The 17794-nt window shown below is 36.4% G+C and overlaps 1 protein-coding gene across 3 annotated transcripts; it reads left to right on the top strand.

The window, feature by feature from the left end:
- Window positions 1–367: 367 nt before the first annotated feature.
- On the top strand, window positions 368–17283 carry LOC124549117 (short-chain dehydrogenase/reductase family 16C member 6-like). Of its 3 annotated transcripts, none has more exons than XM_047125219.1 (6): window positions 368–653; window positions 726–908; window positions 2000–2152; window positions 6421–6674; window positions 13255–13380; window positions 15495–17283. In XM_047125219.1, the coding sequence occupies exons 1-6, from the start codon at window positions 510–512 to the stop codon at window positions 15559–15561; spliced, it is 927 nt and encodes a 308-aa protein (XP_046981175.1). In that variant the 5' UTR covers window positions 368–509; the 3' UTR covers window positions 15562–17283. The 3 variants fall into 3 exon arrangements, with proteins under 3 accessions (XP_046981175.1, XP_046981176.1, XP_046981177.1); XM_047125220.1 differs by lacking the exons at window positions 13255–13380; window positions 15495–17283 and adding exons at window positions 9047–9059; window positions 12115–13158; XM_047125221.1 differs by lacking the exon at window positions 2000–2152.
- Window positions 17284–17794: the final 511 nt, after the last annotated feature.

Here is a 17794-nt window from a genome sequence, read left to right as displayed (position 1 = left end):
GACGAAAAGCTATTACTTACAAAGTATACTTACCAGATCCATTAAGTGGTGATTTTTATGCTTCATACATGATTAGAAGTGACAGATACTCGTAAAATTCGACCTATCGATTACTTAGATGTAGACCAAGCAACAGTGGAATACGCTGTTATTTGTCAACACTAGCGATAAAAGGCGCTCTGATTAAACTGTGTCATACTGTGGTTTGTTTAACTGCTTGAGAAAGTACATGCAAGCCTTATTGTAAGTCGTGTTCTCCGATAGAATGTTTTCTAGTTTACTAAAGCAACAGTATCTTTGTTGTCACGGAGTGAGAAGCATAAGAACAATTAGGACACCGCGTCGAAGACCTACTTTCATACTAGCGCACGGGAAAGCGGGTCGTGTGGCATCAGTTTCTGTAGCGTTAATAACTCAGGGAGGGAACTGGTTGCAGTATAAGGTGTACATTGCGCTAATGCGGTTTATTTTACTTATAACTGCCTCTAACGTTCAGTGAGCATCAAAATATGCTGCTATTCGTATATTCTCTTGCGGTGCTGTGGTGGGATTTAGCGCGTGTCGTTGTCGCCTGTTCGTTTGCAGTGATTGAAATGATGTATCGCACAATTATACCTGTCAAGGAGAAGCCTGTGTTGGGGCAGATCATCTTGGTATGAGGCTTACATCTTGGCTCATATCTTAATTCTATTTTTTCATATGTTTGTCATTTGGTTGTGAATTAGGTCGTAGGTACAGGTCGTGGAGTTGGTCGTGAAATTGCACTGCAACTAACATCCCTAGGAGCTGTTGTCATTTGTGTTGATATTAACGAGAAGATGAATTTAGCTACAGTATCAGCCGCAAACAAATATAGCACCACTGGAAGAGCATTTAGCTGTATTTGCGACGTCTCGGACAGGGAACAGGTAAGCATGGCAGATAACGTGGATCTGCTAACGACTAACGTGTAAAATTTAAACACATTCCCTTTTTGTTGTTCATTATTGAGCTGTAGAGGCAGAAATGGAACTTTTTACAAGTTAGTTGCACTCTCTAACTGTATTAATAACACCATATTTCAAACTAATACTATATTTGGTAAATATATTCATTTTCGATAGTCTGTTTCCTGTTTTACCGTTATTTTAGAGGTATCAGGAAACCCATTTACAATGTCATTTTGTTCACCATGATGTGTTACTTGCAAACAGAAGACAGTATAGTGTATATTTAAAAAAATATCAAAATGGTTTTGCTCATTAATGATTTTTCCATGTTATACAATCTGTATGTAATTTGATTCATAGATCAGAAACTTTGACATAAGTAAGTAATTCACATGTCAGTGTTTCACTTTAATATGACTTGCCATTAGCTACTGTTTCATATACAATATTTGCTAACAGTGTGGTAGTACAAGCTGAACATCAAGGTGTTCTCCCTCCCCCAGTCATAACTGTGGTAGGAGGAGGATAATATCACATAAAGTATGTAAAAACACTGTCTCGTAAAGGTCTGTAATGTTCAAAACATTTGAGTGTTTTTTCTTGCAAGGAGGAATTTAGCATAGTGTCCTCTCAGTTTCTACACTTCATTAGTTACTTTCCTCAAGATAATGCAGAACTTCACAATGGGAAGCATAAATTAAATAACACCATGCTTTTCAAATATACATGTCATTACACCCACTCAGTGTGACCATCACCCTCTCTTTCCCTGCTAATGTTCATTTTTGTGTGTGAGTGATAAGAGGACTTGTGGGTAAGAGTTGTACACCACATAATATGACACACAAAGTGTACAGAATTATTTTTGACGCTCAGTGCACTAAATCCATATTTAGTAAATGACATAGGGTAACAAGATGCTGGAAGTGACTCCAGGGATAAACTTTGTATCAGCACACGCTAAAGTTACTTGCTGGATTGTTTATTATGACTACTAATTACTGCTTTTCATTAAGTTTTGTCATAAACACTGCACACTCATGTTAATAACTGTTGTTATTATCTTCTAGGTTCTGAAAATGGCAAGTGAAATAAAGAAAAACATTGGCCATGTAACAGGTATAATACATTGCTGTGCTCTTCCAAGTCCTCAGTCCTATATTTATAGAACTGAACAGGAAGTCAGGAGAACAGTTGATGTCTGTGTAATGTCATATTTTTGGGTCAGTATCTGTGGATCTAATATTTAAAGTACAAATATTTAATGCCATTCAGTGTGAGATACACAGCAAATTATTTATTGGAAATATGTAGAGCAATATGTCTAGAATAATCTCTATGAATCACATTTGGCGAGTCTTTACTGTTGAACTGTGAGTACTTTCGTGTTTACGCACAAATGGCAAAAAACACTGAAGGTGAAGAAGCATAAGGTACTGCCTGTTTCTGAACAGTCTAATCAGTGGGCCAAAGATCAACCCATATTGCATTTTTATTTGTGAGTTGGTAGCATCAATGAACTAGTAATTTCAGCCGTACCGAGTTACTCAGTGTATTTAAGCGGTACGAAACATTCCGCACCAATGAGAATCATCTCATTTTATGGTCTATCGAACAGAAACTGAATCTAATCTTAAGTACTGGTCATCAGCTTTGACCCATATATAATGAGGAATACAGGGTGATTCAAAAAGAATACCACAACTTTAAAAATGTGTATTTAATGAAAGAAACATAATATAACCTTCTGTTATACATCATTACAAAGAGTATTTAAAAAGGTTTTTTTTTCACTCAAAAACAAGTTCAGAGATGTTCAATATGGCCCCCTCCAGACACACGAGCAATATCAACCCGATACTCCAACTCGTTCCACACTCTCTGTAGCATATCAGGCGTAACAGTTTGGATAGCTGCTGTTATTTCTCGTTTCAAATCATCAATGGTGGCTGGGAGAGGTGGCCGAAACACCATATCCTTAACATACCCCCATAAGAAAAAATCGCAGGGGGTAAGATCAGGGCTTCTTGGAGGCCAGTGATGAAGTGCTCTGTCATGGGCTGTCTGGCGGCCGATCCATCGCCTCGGGTAGTTGACGTTCAGGTATTTACGGACAGATAAGTGCCAATGTAGTGGCGCTCCATCCTGCTGAAATATGAATTGTTGTGCTTCTTGTTCGAGCTGAGGGAACAGCCAATTCTCTAACATCTACAGATACTGTAGTCCAGTTACAGTAGCACCTTCGAAGAAAAAGGGACCAAAAACTTTATTGGCAGAAATGGCACAGAAAACATTCACCTTAGGCGAGTCACGTTCATACTGAGTTGTTTCCTGCAGATTCTCAGTGCCCCATATACAGACATTGTGACAGTTGACTTTCCCGTTAGTGTGGAAAGTTGCTTCATCACTAAACACAATCTTTGAAACGAAAGATTCATCTGTTTCCATTTGAGCAAGGATAAAATCACAGAAATCGATTCTTTTAATCTTATCAGCTGCAGACAGTGCTTGAACCAATTTCAGACGATAAGGTTTCATAACTAACCTTTTTCGTAGGACTCTCCATACAGTTGATTGTGGAATTTGCAGCTCTCTGCTAGCTCTGCGAGTCGATTTTCCTGGGCTGCGAACAAATGCTTGCTGGATGCGTGCTACATTTTCATCACTCGTTCTCGGCCGTCCAGAACTTTTCCCTTTGCACAAACACCCATTCTCTGTAAACTGTTTATACCAACATTTAATACACCACCTATCAGGAGGTTTAACACCATACTTTGTTCGAAATGCACGCTGAACAACTGTCGTCGATTCACTTCTGCCGTACTCAATAACACAAAAAGCTTTCTGTTGAGCGGTCGCCATCTTAGCATCAACTGACGCTGACGCCTAGTCAACAGCGCCTCAAGCGAACAAATGTACAACTAAATGAAACTTTATAGCTCCCTTAATTCGCCGACAGATAGTGCTTACCTCTGCCTTTTGTCGTTGCAGAGTTTTAAATTCCTAAAGTTGTGGTCTTCTTTTTGAATCACCCTGTATAACCAATATTATTATCCAATACGGCAGCCATGAAGTCACTTTACATTTATAATGGAGACACGATAACAGTAAATGCATCAGAAAATGTATATTCAAAATAATCTAAAAATCAGTACATAAGTAACAGGACATTTGGGAATATGGGGTTTTGGGGAGGAGACAAATAACCCCCTCCACTTGTCAAATATGGAACGACAATATTAAACAAAATCCTACTCTCAAAACATAACAAAATTGTTATTGTCTTCAGTTAGCCTCTATAGCTTAAAATTAACTCAACAACCAATCCTGTAGTGTTATCAGGACAATAATGAGTCATTTACAATGGCAACACTGAAATTGTTATGTACACCTGTTCCATATGGCTAAAATGGACTCCACAGAACCAACCAAACGTGAAAAATCACTATCTGATAAGTAACAAGCCAATTACATAAGACCAGTATTGTTATACGCACTTAACATATGTAGCTAAAATGATCTCCATGACACCCCTCAAGCATGAAAAATCTATTTCCACAAACAAACAAAATAACACCAATGTTAATGTACATTTGGTATATTAACTCAATTTATCTATAAAGCTAAAATGAAGCCCACAGTACCCACCAAATAGATGTAAAAGATTCAGAATAAAATCGAAAAACAGAGTAAACAGTCGCTCACATCATACTTGCTTGTCAAAGATTAAAAGACCTATGTACAAAAAAACGTAGACTAGTGAAAAGCAAAACCAAAAGAATGTAACATGAGCCAATATCCAAAACAAAAATACATTAAATAGATAAAACAAAATAAAGTACTTACCTCATCTAATTGCTTCCAAACAGCAACTCCCACTTTCTGTCCCCCACCCCTCCACAAAAATAAAAAACTCTCCACCAGCAGCTATTCATTTTCCTACACAAAAAACAACACAAACTAAAATTATGTTAGAAAATAAAAAAAAACACCTTTCAAAATAAATCATTACAAACAGAAAATACTTACACATCTTACTCTCTCCTTTTGTATCTAATCACTGGCAGCTATCTAGTGGCCAAAAAACCTTGTATGTGAACAAAAAGTCAAATAAACACTGTCATGGATGCCTGCCTATATTGTTTTGAACAATGTTCCTTACTGAAGTGATTGCCACACATTGTTCTCCTAACAGTGCCACATATGACTATCACTGATAAAGGTTGGGTCAACTTTAATTATTTTCGCAAAATTTCCACATTTCTTTATATCAATCTGCCATTAACAACGTAGGAAAACGATAGATTGCTGTTTACCATAAAGAAGAAACATTAAGTTGCAGACATTCACAATTAAAACACACTTACTTAAAGCTTTTAGCCACAGCCTTCATCAGCAAAAGAGAAACATACACCATTCACAGATGTACAACCAAGCACGCCTCAACTGGAATTGGTGGTCGTGTGTCTGTTAGGTGTGTGTGAATGGTGTATGTTTCTTTTTTCCTGATGAAGGCTGTGGCCGAAATCTTTATGTAAGTGTCTTTTAATTGTGCCTGTCTGCAGCTTAACATGTCTTCTTTATGGTAAACAGAAATCTCTCATTTCCTACATTGTTGATATTCCTACCTGGAGTTCCCATTGTTTGATAATCTGCCATTACATCTACAGCTACGAACACACTCCATGATTTACCGAATGGTGAATGAATACTGTGTACCACCGCTGATCATTTTCTTTCCTGTTCCACTTGTAAGTAGAGCAAGGGAAAAAAGATTTCCTGCCTCCACATGAGCTCTAATTTCTCTTATCTTCATGGTCGTTATGCAAAATGTTCCTTGGTGGCAGCAGAATAGTTCTACAGTCAACTTCAAGTACCCATTCTCTAAATTTTCTCATTAGCATTTTGCAAAAAGAAAGTGATCTTCTCTCCGAGGATTGCAATTCAGTTCACAAAGCGTCTCCCTAATACTCGCTTGTTGATCAAACCTACTGTTAACAAATCTAATGTTATTTCTGAAGGATAGTTACAGTGCTCGCACATCTTCTCTGTCAGCATACTGCTGTTAAACCTCATTTTCTGATCCATCATACAATTAGTGTGAGCAATGACCAAATAACAAAACACACAATAATTTTTGTGAAATCGAAATTTACTATAAGAGAGCATAATCTGAAGGAAAAAACCTGCTTTGAAATGCCTAAGTAATCTTGCACAGCAACTTTCAAATACTCCCCCTGTGTATGATGCCAAATGCCATCCTATTGTAAAGCCACAGATCAAAACCGACACTTAGTACCCAATGCTTTGTTTAACTCTGTGTACCTGCCCTTTGCTGTCCTTCAGTGTAGTGCAGTTACTTCCCATTACTGATATGGGTAATGAGTGGTCAAGGTATTATAACATTGCCAATTTGATTATTACCTATAACAAGATTTAGTTTAGAGAAATTTGTAAGGAATTAAGTTATCAAGTAACTGTTTCTTTTAAGCTTCTAGAAGCATTTCTGCAAGAGATGGTAGAGAAGAATGATGGACACATTGTTGCACTGTCATCTGTAACTGGCCTTGCTGGTGTTAAGCAGCATATATCGATGAGTGCATCCCAGTATGCTGTGCAGGGTTTAATGGAATCACTTTCAGAGGAGCTCCGAACAGCAAAAATGTCAAATAATATTTATATGACACTGGTTCACATATATCCATTCATTGTCAGCAGGGAGCAGGCAAAGGACATCAGGCTAAGGTAATATTGTAGTAACTGTGTTGTTTTCGTGTTATTTCCTCTGTTCACTCACAGATTTCAAAAGTTGTATTTTAAAGCTGCTTTAGACTGAGTGCACTATTCAAGCCACACATTTAAATCGTATTGCAACCTATTTTGTCTTAAAGAACATACTAACACACTTTACTGAACGGAAGTTATTGATTGCTTCTTAGGTGGATCACTCACAAATGAAATGTTGAGATTTCATGAAACTGTACTGAGGTTTTTGGTTTTGCAGGTCATGAAATTTTACTTGGCAAACTAAAATATTGTGATGTTATAAACACACTGTTGTATGGTGTGTCTTTCATTGATAGAAAAAGAGAGATCTCATTTTCAGCTTCACAGAGCAGTTAGAGGGAGATGATAAAATTCTGCTGAATTAATTGGAGGCTTTACTGTTGACTTTGTCAGGCAATTCTAACCAGGGACACTGAAGAGTTGTTGTCCAATTTTTGACTGTTACAGTCAAGTTCTCATTGAGAGTAGAAGAGCATAGTGAAATTGCTAATGTATTTTAACAGGGAACAACATTAAGTGATTTTGATGTAAAAGTAGCCACTAACAGGATATAAAATGAACATGAACAAAAGCAAAACGAGGATAATGGAATGTAGTCGAATTAAGTCGGGCGATGCTGAGGGAATTAGATTAGGAAATGAGACACTTAAAGTAGTAAAGGAGTTTTGCTATTTGGGGAGCAAAGTAACTGATGATGGTCGAAGTAGAGAGGATATAAAATGTAAACTGGCAATAGCAAGGAAAGCATTTCTGAAGAAGAGAAATTTGTTAACATCGAGTATAGATCTAAATGCCAGGAAATTGTTTCTGAAAGTATTTGTATCGAGTGTACCCTTGTATGGAAGTGAAACGTGGATGATAAATAGTTTGGACAAGAAGAGAATAGAAGCCTTTGAAATATGGTGCTACAGAAGAATGCTGAAGATTAGATGGGTAGATCACGTAACTAATGAGGAAGTATTGAATAGGATTGGGGAGAAGAGGAGTTTGTGGCACAACTTGACAAGAAGAAGGGATCGGTTAGTAGGACATGTTCTGAGGCATCAAGGGATCACCAATTTAGTATTGGAGGGCAGGATGGAGGGTAAAAATCATAGAGGGAGACAAAGAGATGAATACACTAAACAGATTCAGAAGGATGTAGGCTGCAGTACGTATTGGGAGATGAAGAAGCTTGCTCAGGATAGAGTAGCATGGAGAGCTGCATCAAACCAGTCTCAGGACTGAAGACCACAACAACAAAACAACAACAAGAATTGACCATGAAGAACACTTAATGTAATACATGTAGTAGAATGATAAATAATGCTCAGTTTGAGGATTTAAAGACAGATTGTAAGAAGGAGACCTACAAGAAAAAAGTGAAACCATTTTAGAAGCAGGCCTGATAGATTATAAATTTGTGCAACAATTTTAATTGTGGATTTTTCTTCTAGGGCATATGATGATAAAGCTGAAAGGAAACAGGGAGAAAGAGTGGGTTAACGATGGGAATACTGCATCTTGTCAACATGACAGAGTACTAATTAAGAGGACAGACTGTAATCCTGAGTTGACTCTCTCATCTCAGTAGTATCATAAAAACTTCAATGCTAAACGGCATGGATGGAAGTTATCCTTACAACACATCCTTTATTCCAGAAGTTGTCCCGACCTCAATTTCGTGTAACCCACTGTAGCACACCCTCCACCCAGTAGTTTCCCCTTCCTGTAACCTGTCACCTACTCCCAATTCACCTCCCTACATCACCTTCAGCGTGCACCGCTCCCTACGTTCTTCTACAGTTGTGTATTACGTGCCTGATCTGTATACCTGCCACCTGCACCTGCCACATTCCTAACCAGCAAACCAGCTGTCTCCCTCTGAGCCATTAGCCACCTGCTTCCAATACCACTCCCTGGCTCCAGCCTCCATCTACCTTTACCACCACCCCACCTGACCTGACACAACCCCCACCACAACCTAATCCACCTGCCAAAATGCAACACTGGCACTCTTAGTCCAGCTGATACCATGTAGGGAACAGAGAGAATATGTGTGTGTGTGTGTGTGTGTGTGTGTGTGTGTGTGTGTGTGGAGGGGGGGGGGGGGTCGGCATTTTTTTTTGTGCATTTCACTCTAGCTCGTGAAAGGATGACTCCCAATTGTAGCAAATTTGCGTTCTTTTTGTGTGTACCTATCGACAACTCAGAGCTTCTGCTTTTGGGTGAGTGGTCTCCTTTAATCCAAAAGTATTTACATTCTTCTAGAAATTTCTACAACATCTTTATAGTATAAGCTGTTTTTATCGTCCTTCATACAGACTGAAAGCATGTTTCTTCATTCTTAGATGTGAAAAGACTGAGTTGTTATTGTTTTGATCTGCTTCAAGAGTTCAGACAGTAGAAGAAATATACAGGGTGTTCTAGGAGGAATGGTGAATATTCGTGGCTGTGACAGGGATGATCATTCAAAGCAAAAAAAAAAAAAAATATTTCTAGTAAGGATAGGCTCTAAAATGCCTATCTTAGTAACTACGAGCATCTCTTGGTCTTCGGCACTGTCAAACTAATCTCTTAAAATTTTCTCTTCTTTGCTAAAAGTTAATTTTTTAGATTTGTCTTTCTTGGGTCAGTGTGACCCAGGGAGCATTAAAATTTTCAGAATGTACAAATATCATAAGTCTGATTTCTAAATGCCTGAGGAATATGCATAATGGTTTTCTATGAGATAGTAAGTATCTGATTCCTTGTTGTTGAAATGTGCGAAGGTTATGCAACAATGCAAGTTGATGATTGCATTTGAATTATTATAGCACATTATTGCCAACAGTTACATTTTATCAACTGTTGTATACAGATGCAGTTTGTGTACCTGTTGTAGTAGTTTCTGTGTGGCTATCATGACAAAATGAGTTCTTTCCAATGAGCAATTGGAAGCATTTGTAAATGCATCTGACAAGAGAAGAATATTTCTGACGAAAAACAATGACAATATTTATCCTTCATCTGATTTAGAAGAGACTTTAGATACTGATACATCAGATGACAATGTGAGGTGCTGCTGAACTGATTCAGTCCAAAGACAAAAAATCACATGGAGCTTGGAGTATTTTCCACAAACTGGAAGAGCATTTAGTGCAAATGTTCTAAAGCTGACTTGTGGTCCAACAAGATATGCTATCACCAGAGTATTTCGAGTTACAATGAATGACAACATTCAGAGTATTGTGGTGGAAATGACTAATATTGAAGTTTGAAGAATTTATGGAGTTAATTGGGAAGCATTATTGATGACTCAACAAAGTGCCTATGGGATGCAGAAACAGATAGAGCCATCTTTCCTGTTGTATCACTGAAACAGTTCTGTTACATCTCACATGTGTTACATTTTGATGACAAGTCTGACTGAAGAGCACAAAGAATGAATGATGACAAGTTAGCACCTCTAAGAGTTCTGTGGGATAAGTGGGAGGAAATACTTCCAAAACTTTATTATCTTGGTAAAAATGTAGCCATGGATGAACATCTGGTGGCTTTCTCAAGACATCTGTTCAAAAAATATGTACTGTGCAAACCCTCAAAATACAGAGTCCGCCAGCAAAATGTACATACTCTTTGTAAGGATCTATCAAGAAATTGTCATTTGATTTGAGTTAAAAGTGTGGTGTAGTATGGTCTTTGGCTCAACAAAAGTACTTTCTTCTCGGTATTGAGAACACAACATGGCTGGAGCACGCTTGACATTCAAGCAGATGTATTGTGAAGTGGTTTTTCAAGTTTGATAATACTGTTGCAGTACAACGTCAGTGGAGGCAGGAGTCTGAAGCAGAACCGCCAACCTGCCTAACAATTAAACACATCATTGACAAGTTTGAATTGCAAGGAACGATTTGTGATATTCACGAAAGATGATCAGGAAGACAGCGTACAGCTACAAGTCCTGCTTCATCGGCTCTCGTGTTATAAACATTTCTTAATTTTCCACAAAAGTCTGCCACGCAATGTGCACGTGAGTACAAGTGTACAAAGAATTCTGAAAGCTACAAAGTGCAAAGTTTACATTCCACAATTACTGCATGCAATTAATGATGACGGTCCTGACCGCCAAATGCAATTTTGCGAATGGTATCAGAAAATGATAACTGATGATGAATAATTTGTGACGAAGGCAGTGTGGAGTGACGAGGAACAATTTAAACTTAATGGAAGAACTGGGTGCTGGAAAATCCGCATGTTTATGTGGATAAAGTGGTCAATCTACCAGGGGTTCATGTGTGGTGTGGACTATCATCTAGGGGCTTAGTAGAACTGGAGAAGTGTACCTGGAAATGTTACACACATCAATTATGTCAGGTATACGTGCGCTTTGTGGAACTGATGAAGGGGGTCTTCTACCAACAGGAAGGAGCGCTACCACATGACCACCTAGCCGTACGAGTTTTTCTGCATGGCAATTTTCTGAAGCATTGGATTGGAGTTCCATCCACAGTTGCCAGATCTAATGGACTTTTACGTGTTGGGAACTGTAAAAGATAAGGTCTATCGACGTAAGCCACGCAAGCTGGAGGAACTTCGCCAGGAGATTACCAGCAACATGTGCAGCGATCTCGACTGTAACATTGACTGATGTAGTTGAGGTGACCGCTCGTTGTTGTGTTATGTGTATAGCAACCAACGGTGAACATTTAAAGTAACTATGTGCTAAACTGAAGGTTGTACAACATGTCTGATCAGTTATTAAACATAAAATAATACATCAGTAATACTTCTCATTCCTTGAAGTGTGTGTACATTTTTCTAGCAGACTCTGTTTTGTCATTGTGTGATAGTGCTACTTCTTATGTTTTGAAGGCACATATCTATACGGGGAAATTACCTTGGAAGCACCTGAGGAATATCAAGGTGTGAGGGTTGTCATGGATCTGACACATGAGCTAATAGGGCAAAATGTCACACATGACAATTTCTTCACATCATGTGTATTAAGCTAAGGACTTGTCACAATACATCTTTTGATGCTGGGGATGGTGAGAAAAAATAAACCTGACTCTCTAATAATATATCAAGTAAAGAAGATATTCACACTTAAAAGTTAGTTTTACTGAGGGTACCACGATAGTGTTTTACATTTCTAGGAAGAACAAGCAGATTGTGGACAAGAAACCAAAAATGATGTTGGATTACAATGCAAGTAAGGGAGCAGTTGACACTTTGGACAGCTTTTTGGCACCTACTCATGCAAGAGGAAAACCACCTGCTGGCTAATGATCATCTTCTACAGTATTGTTGATACTTCTGCCTACAATGCTTTTGTGCTGTGGAAAGAAATAAATCCAGGTTGGAAAAAAATATTATTGGCAAAAGAAGGGTATTTCTCGATGAATTGGAAAAACCTTTAATTACTCCTTACATTGAAGCTAGAAAAATGCTGCCAGGAAATGAACAGTCAGCGGCCATTGTTAGAAGAATACAAACAGGAAGTCAATCAACACCAAGCTTCAGCAGTGGCAGCCAAACCTGCAAACATGCCAGATGCAAATTCTGTCTATCAAGTTGTTACATCAAGACACCATGAAGTGCTCAAATTGTAATAAACATGTTTGTGAAGCTCACGTTAGATACCACTGCCCAAATTGTGGAATTCTTAGTAAAACTCTATTGTAATTTCTCCCATGATTGACAGTTTATACACTAAGTAAAACACTATTGCACAACATATCATTCAGGTCCAGATCTTACATCATTGGTGAGATTGTTGGCATGTAATACTGTAATATTTGTTTATTTTGTAACAAGTAAACCTACATTTAAAATTAGAATAATTTTTAAGAATTTATAATCGTCATGCCGTTCAGATGCCATGTGTGTACAGATTTTTTAAGGAAGATAGCAGGATTAATCCTAAAGTATTTATATTCACTCAATAAAGATTTACATAACATTTTTAAAAAGTGAAATTTGATCAGAGCATAAAATATAATTAAGTGGTGCAGTTCCTCTGGCACAAGGATGAGCAGCCTCTCACTAGGGTGCTGTGTCATGGGCTCCTGCAAGTCAAGCAGTCATAGTGTTGCCGGCCCCAATGACATTTGGAGTGCCAGAGCACCCATTGTTGGTAAAAGCAGTTGAGGTAAATCAGCAATTCTTGAAACATTCCAAGAGACCAATTAGAGCTAAACTCATTCTGCTCATTCAGTAGTGACATTGTTTTGAACCTGGGTCAAAAATGCCTCTTTTTTTCATAACTTAAGCAGTCAGCCAAGTGTTAATTTTCTGCTCAGGTGGCATCTCAGACTAACATTCTGGTGGCAGCACCTTCCATTTGACAGTACTGCATACGAAAGGAAAAATTCTGAAATTGTGTGAAATTAAGAAAATAAATTATTAAGTGCCTATGCAGCTTGTTGTTTTTAGTACTTACTGCAACATGAGTATTAAAAGTACTGAATTCACTGGTATCATTATTGATTGACGTTCCAAAGGGTTTCATAACATCTGCAGTGGAAATTATCTTCTGGGAGAGCTAATCAAATGTACATTTCTATGTTTGTTTCAGAATACCTAGCTATTTTGGAACAATTTATCCCAAAGATGCAGCAAGGCAAATAATTTCAGGAATGAGAAGGAATTACACAGAAGTTAGTATTCCAGGTTATCTGTTGTACATTAGCAGAATACTAAGGTAAGTTTTTGACTATATTTTGAAAAATAAAAGTGAATATTGAAAAATTTTTCTAAGGTGAAAAACTGGAGTGAGATGTGCTAACTAAGAAAATAGAGCAATATATGTGCTCTGGCTCTCACATTATTTTTGCATATTTTAGTTTCATTTTTAATAACATATCATTTATTTTATTTGTTTGCATGTTTGTTTCCCACTGTTATTTCCACATAAAATAATTAGTTTCTGATACGAATATAATAGAGGGAAACATTCCATGTGGGAAAAACATATCTAAAAACAAAGATGATGTAACTTACCAAACGAAAGCGTTGGTATGTTGATAGAGACACAAACACACACACAAAATTCAAGCTTTTGCAAACCACGGTTGCTTCATCAGGAAAAGCTTCCTGATGAAGCAACCATGGGTTGCAAAAGCATGAATTTTGTGTGTGTGTGTGTGTTTGTGTCTCTATCAACATACCAACGCTTTCGTTTGGTAAGTTACATCATCATTGTTTTTAGACATATTAGTTTCTGATACTTTTGAAGTATTTGATAACTGTCTGTCATGTGGACTACCTTTTGTCCACTCTTGTCCTCACTAAAGGTAGATCCCTGAGTGACCTGCCCCCCACCCCCCTCCCCCTTTCTTTTTCTCCCAACCTATCCTTCTCTCCTTCGGGATGAAGGGACTTTTAGTTCTGAAAGTAAGGAAGTTTATCACTTCTGCTTTTATAAGTGTCTTATCAGTATTGCTACTGCTGGGACAACAACAAATTCTGCCTTTTGAAGGTGTGTACTGGTCAGCAGTTCTGTCTCATATTTTCGTTGTGTTGGAGAACAGTTCAATTGAAAAGACTAATAACTTATAATTTCTCATTTATTAATTGTGGTAATGGAAATTTCAGAATAGAAAAATCAATAAAATAAACCTTCAGCTTCATTTCATTTCTAACCCTTGATTTTTACTCATTATCAATTTCTTCTGTCCCTCCTGAGTGAAGATTTGTAGAAACTTCTTAGATGTATGGATGGATGTTTTTATGGTGTGTAGATGCCATAAAATCTTTGAGTTTCTAAACACATCAGTTTATATAATTGTAGAAAGTTTCAGAAAAGTATTATCTTGTCTCGTATTCTGACTAAGACTTTCCACAGCATATACTTTTCCCCTTTCTGTTTCTCATTTCTTGACTTAATCATCTAGGTCAAGATTTGATGTCAGTTTCTTCTTCTTTCTGTTTGTTTTTTGTCGTCCTGATGCAGTTGTCACTATTTTGCAGTTGAAAAGTAGCCTTTCCTCTAACATCACAGAGGTAGCATTTATTTTACCCTTTTAAGGTAGGTTTTCACACAGAAGGAACAACCTGCAAGTGTTGGGGCTATGTTGTAAAGCATTGTATACCATTTAATTTGTGTCAGGGGCTATTCAATTTTAAATTTTACAGAGTGTAGTTAATGGTGCGAATTCCAAAAGTTTTTCTGCAGTTATATGCCTACCATGCTATTTTTATGATGTTAAAGGAAATCTTGAACGTAAGCATTTGGAACTTGTTAGTGGTCTATACGAGACTGAATGGTAGAAATTCAAAGATAATTCGGAAAGGAAAGTCCAAGTTGATGTAATGCATGGAAACTATGCACACAAATGGGTAGGGGGCAATATTTTCCATGTCATGTAATTGTTTTTTATGCACAAACAATGAAAATGAAAAAGATGTAGTCACTGCCTGAATTTCATGCACAAAATTTATTTTGAATATGTTCATATTTATAAACACTGCCATCATTTTCATACGCCAATCAACTGAATTTGACTTTCACACATTCTTAACCAGAACAATTGTACATCTGCATGACACTTCCAAAAAGTGGCTGCTGCATGATAGTATTGTAATGATTCATCAGTGAAACAGCTTTTCTAGATGACATACTGTACTTCTGTAACAGTCTAATAAATTATAGCATCATAAAATGAGAAATAGTCACTGATAAATCGTACATGATATGTAAAATTTTGTTAATGAAATGTTTCATCATCACCACCATCATCATCTTCTACTACTACTCCTTCTTCTTGTGTGTGAATGTTGATATCTGTGATTTTTTTTTTTTTTTCTGTTCCTCAGGATTCTTCCACACAAAGCATCAGTAATGTTAAGAGAGCTTCTGGACACTGGAGTCGATTTTGCCTAGTTTTTCAGTATTGTAAAACTGCCATTTTAGAATGGGTCGATTCAAGACACATGAAAAGCAATATTTTTTACAAAATGAAATGGGTTTTACTTTTAAGACTGTTACAATTTTAAAATGCACAAATTTTGAACATCAATGCACCTAGTATTAATTCTGCAACTTTATTGCATGTCAGTGGAAACTGCTCAGTTTTTCTTGCTAAGTTCCTTGCAGTATCTTGACTTTGCTTTACAAAGGTACTAAACTGAAAGTACCATAACCTTTTGTGAAACTTAAAGTGTATCAGTAATTTGCTACATAATGTAAAGTTATAGCTATTTATTTTTTTAACTGTAAAGGATTTGCTGCTCTGGAGTGACCCAGTTGCCATTCTTCCATTTGAAATAATTGTATTACTCAGGTACTCTTGTTCAAAGAGTTACAACCACATTGTAGTTCCTTTAAACTTTTGACACATGTATTTTTTTCCTTGTTAAGTATTGTTATTTGAAAAATATTACACAATATTTTTTGTAATTTTATCTAGTGTAACAGGTTTCTATGGCAGTATTTTAAGAAGGTGTACTCTATATGATTACAGGTGTACTCTTTTTGACTCCAAAAGAATATAAATGAGTTTCAAAGGGCTGTAGGTCATACTGTTTGTGCAAAGAAATGACTACACTGAAATATTTTACTTAGTTTGAATTTTAATTCTGTACTTAGAATAACAACCTGAAAAATTGACTTCTTACGTATGCTTGAATATTTTGTACTTTTTAAAATTACTATGATTAATTCCCTTCTTTTTATTCAAGTTATGGTTAATTTAATTACAGCCAATGATAATCTCAAATTCTATTTAATAAAGGAAAAAAATACAAAGCACAGTAGAGGCACTTGAAATGAAACCATTGTTCTCATGTTAAAATAAAAATGTTAGTGGTGGTCAAAAAATCTGTCATTCACCACACAGGAGGCACAAATTTTTAATGTTATACATATGACAAGTTGATTGGCAAGTGATATCCAGTTTTGGCCATTTTATTTTGTGCTGAAACAATTATCTGCAAGGTTATACCTACTAATTACTGAAAATGCTCAAAAGGAATTTTCTTATAGTGGGACTTGAAATTAATGTTCTTCATAGTGAGTATTACAGATATAATGAAGAAATTTCAGTGAGACAAAGAAATAGCTATCAATTATTTAAATAAAGTTCCTTGTTTACAATCTTTTAAACAAAGACTGTATTTTACATATCAACATATTGTACTATATTAAGCTGGAAGATCTTAGTTTTTAGTCAGCTTTTTTTTCTGCTGAATAGATCGAATATTTATTTTCTTGCAAACAGTCTGGATTTGTTTTAAATATCGCCATCCATTATAACTATACAGTAGTGAGTGGTCAGGATATAGTGTTATCCATAACTGCATCAACACTGAGATCTGTCAATAAATACAAATACTTTATAAGTTATTTAATATGTGTGTTCTGTTAAATACAAGCTTTTGTTTATTTTCATTTTTATTATAATAATAATTTATAAAACATAATATGTGAGTAATTTAGAATCAGATTTAATGTTTTGGAAAAACTGACTTCCTCTCATTGCTGGCCAGTGCAGTATGATGTTGCTATTTCCTCTGAAACAATGCAGCAGCATAATTTGTTTCATAGTTCACATTTGGAGTCATATTTTTGATACAGTATTTTACACAATGAAGTTATTATACACCAAATCAGATTGTACTTTGAATAATTGTTATTGTTTCATTTTTATTCAGTTTAGTTTGTTGAATAAAAGAAAGAAAGCTAAAATATTGTTTCATGTTTACACAAATAACTTCTCCACATTTCATATATTAAAAATTATTATTGCTTTTTGGGTTGTGAATATATGAAACTATTTCTCAGTAGCTCACAGAAAAAGTGTAATACTGTGTTCTTGCCTTGTCACTTTTGTGATTTTTATTTGAATTTTATTTTCAAATCTTCATTTACTTTTTATTCTTTTGTGGAACATGGAATATCAAATATGGTAATCAGATTTCACATAGACAACACAAAGTAAATGCTCCACAACAAAAGAAATATCAGTTATTGATAACTTATTGGAAAAACTGAAGAGAGATCTTGAGGTGCTGGAAATACATGAGCTCACTAATGGTGTTTAGAGGGTATGTTAGAGGGTACAGGTTAACAGGGGCAGATTAACAGGCTGAGAGAGGTGATTCCTGATGGAGGGTGG

The sequence above is a fragment of the Schistocerca americana genome, chromosome 1, assembly GCF_021461395.2.
Source record: "Schistocerca americana isolate TAMUIC-IGC-003095 chromosome 1, iqSchAmer2.1, whole genome shotgun sequence".
In the NCBI taxonomy this organism is placed as follows: Eukaryota; Metazoa; Arthropoda; class Insecta; order Orthoptera; family Acrididae; genus Schistocerca; species Schistocerca americana.
This window is presented reverse-complemented; position numbering and strand designations above follow the sequence as displayed.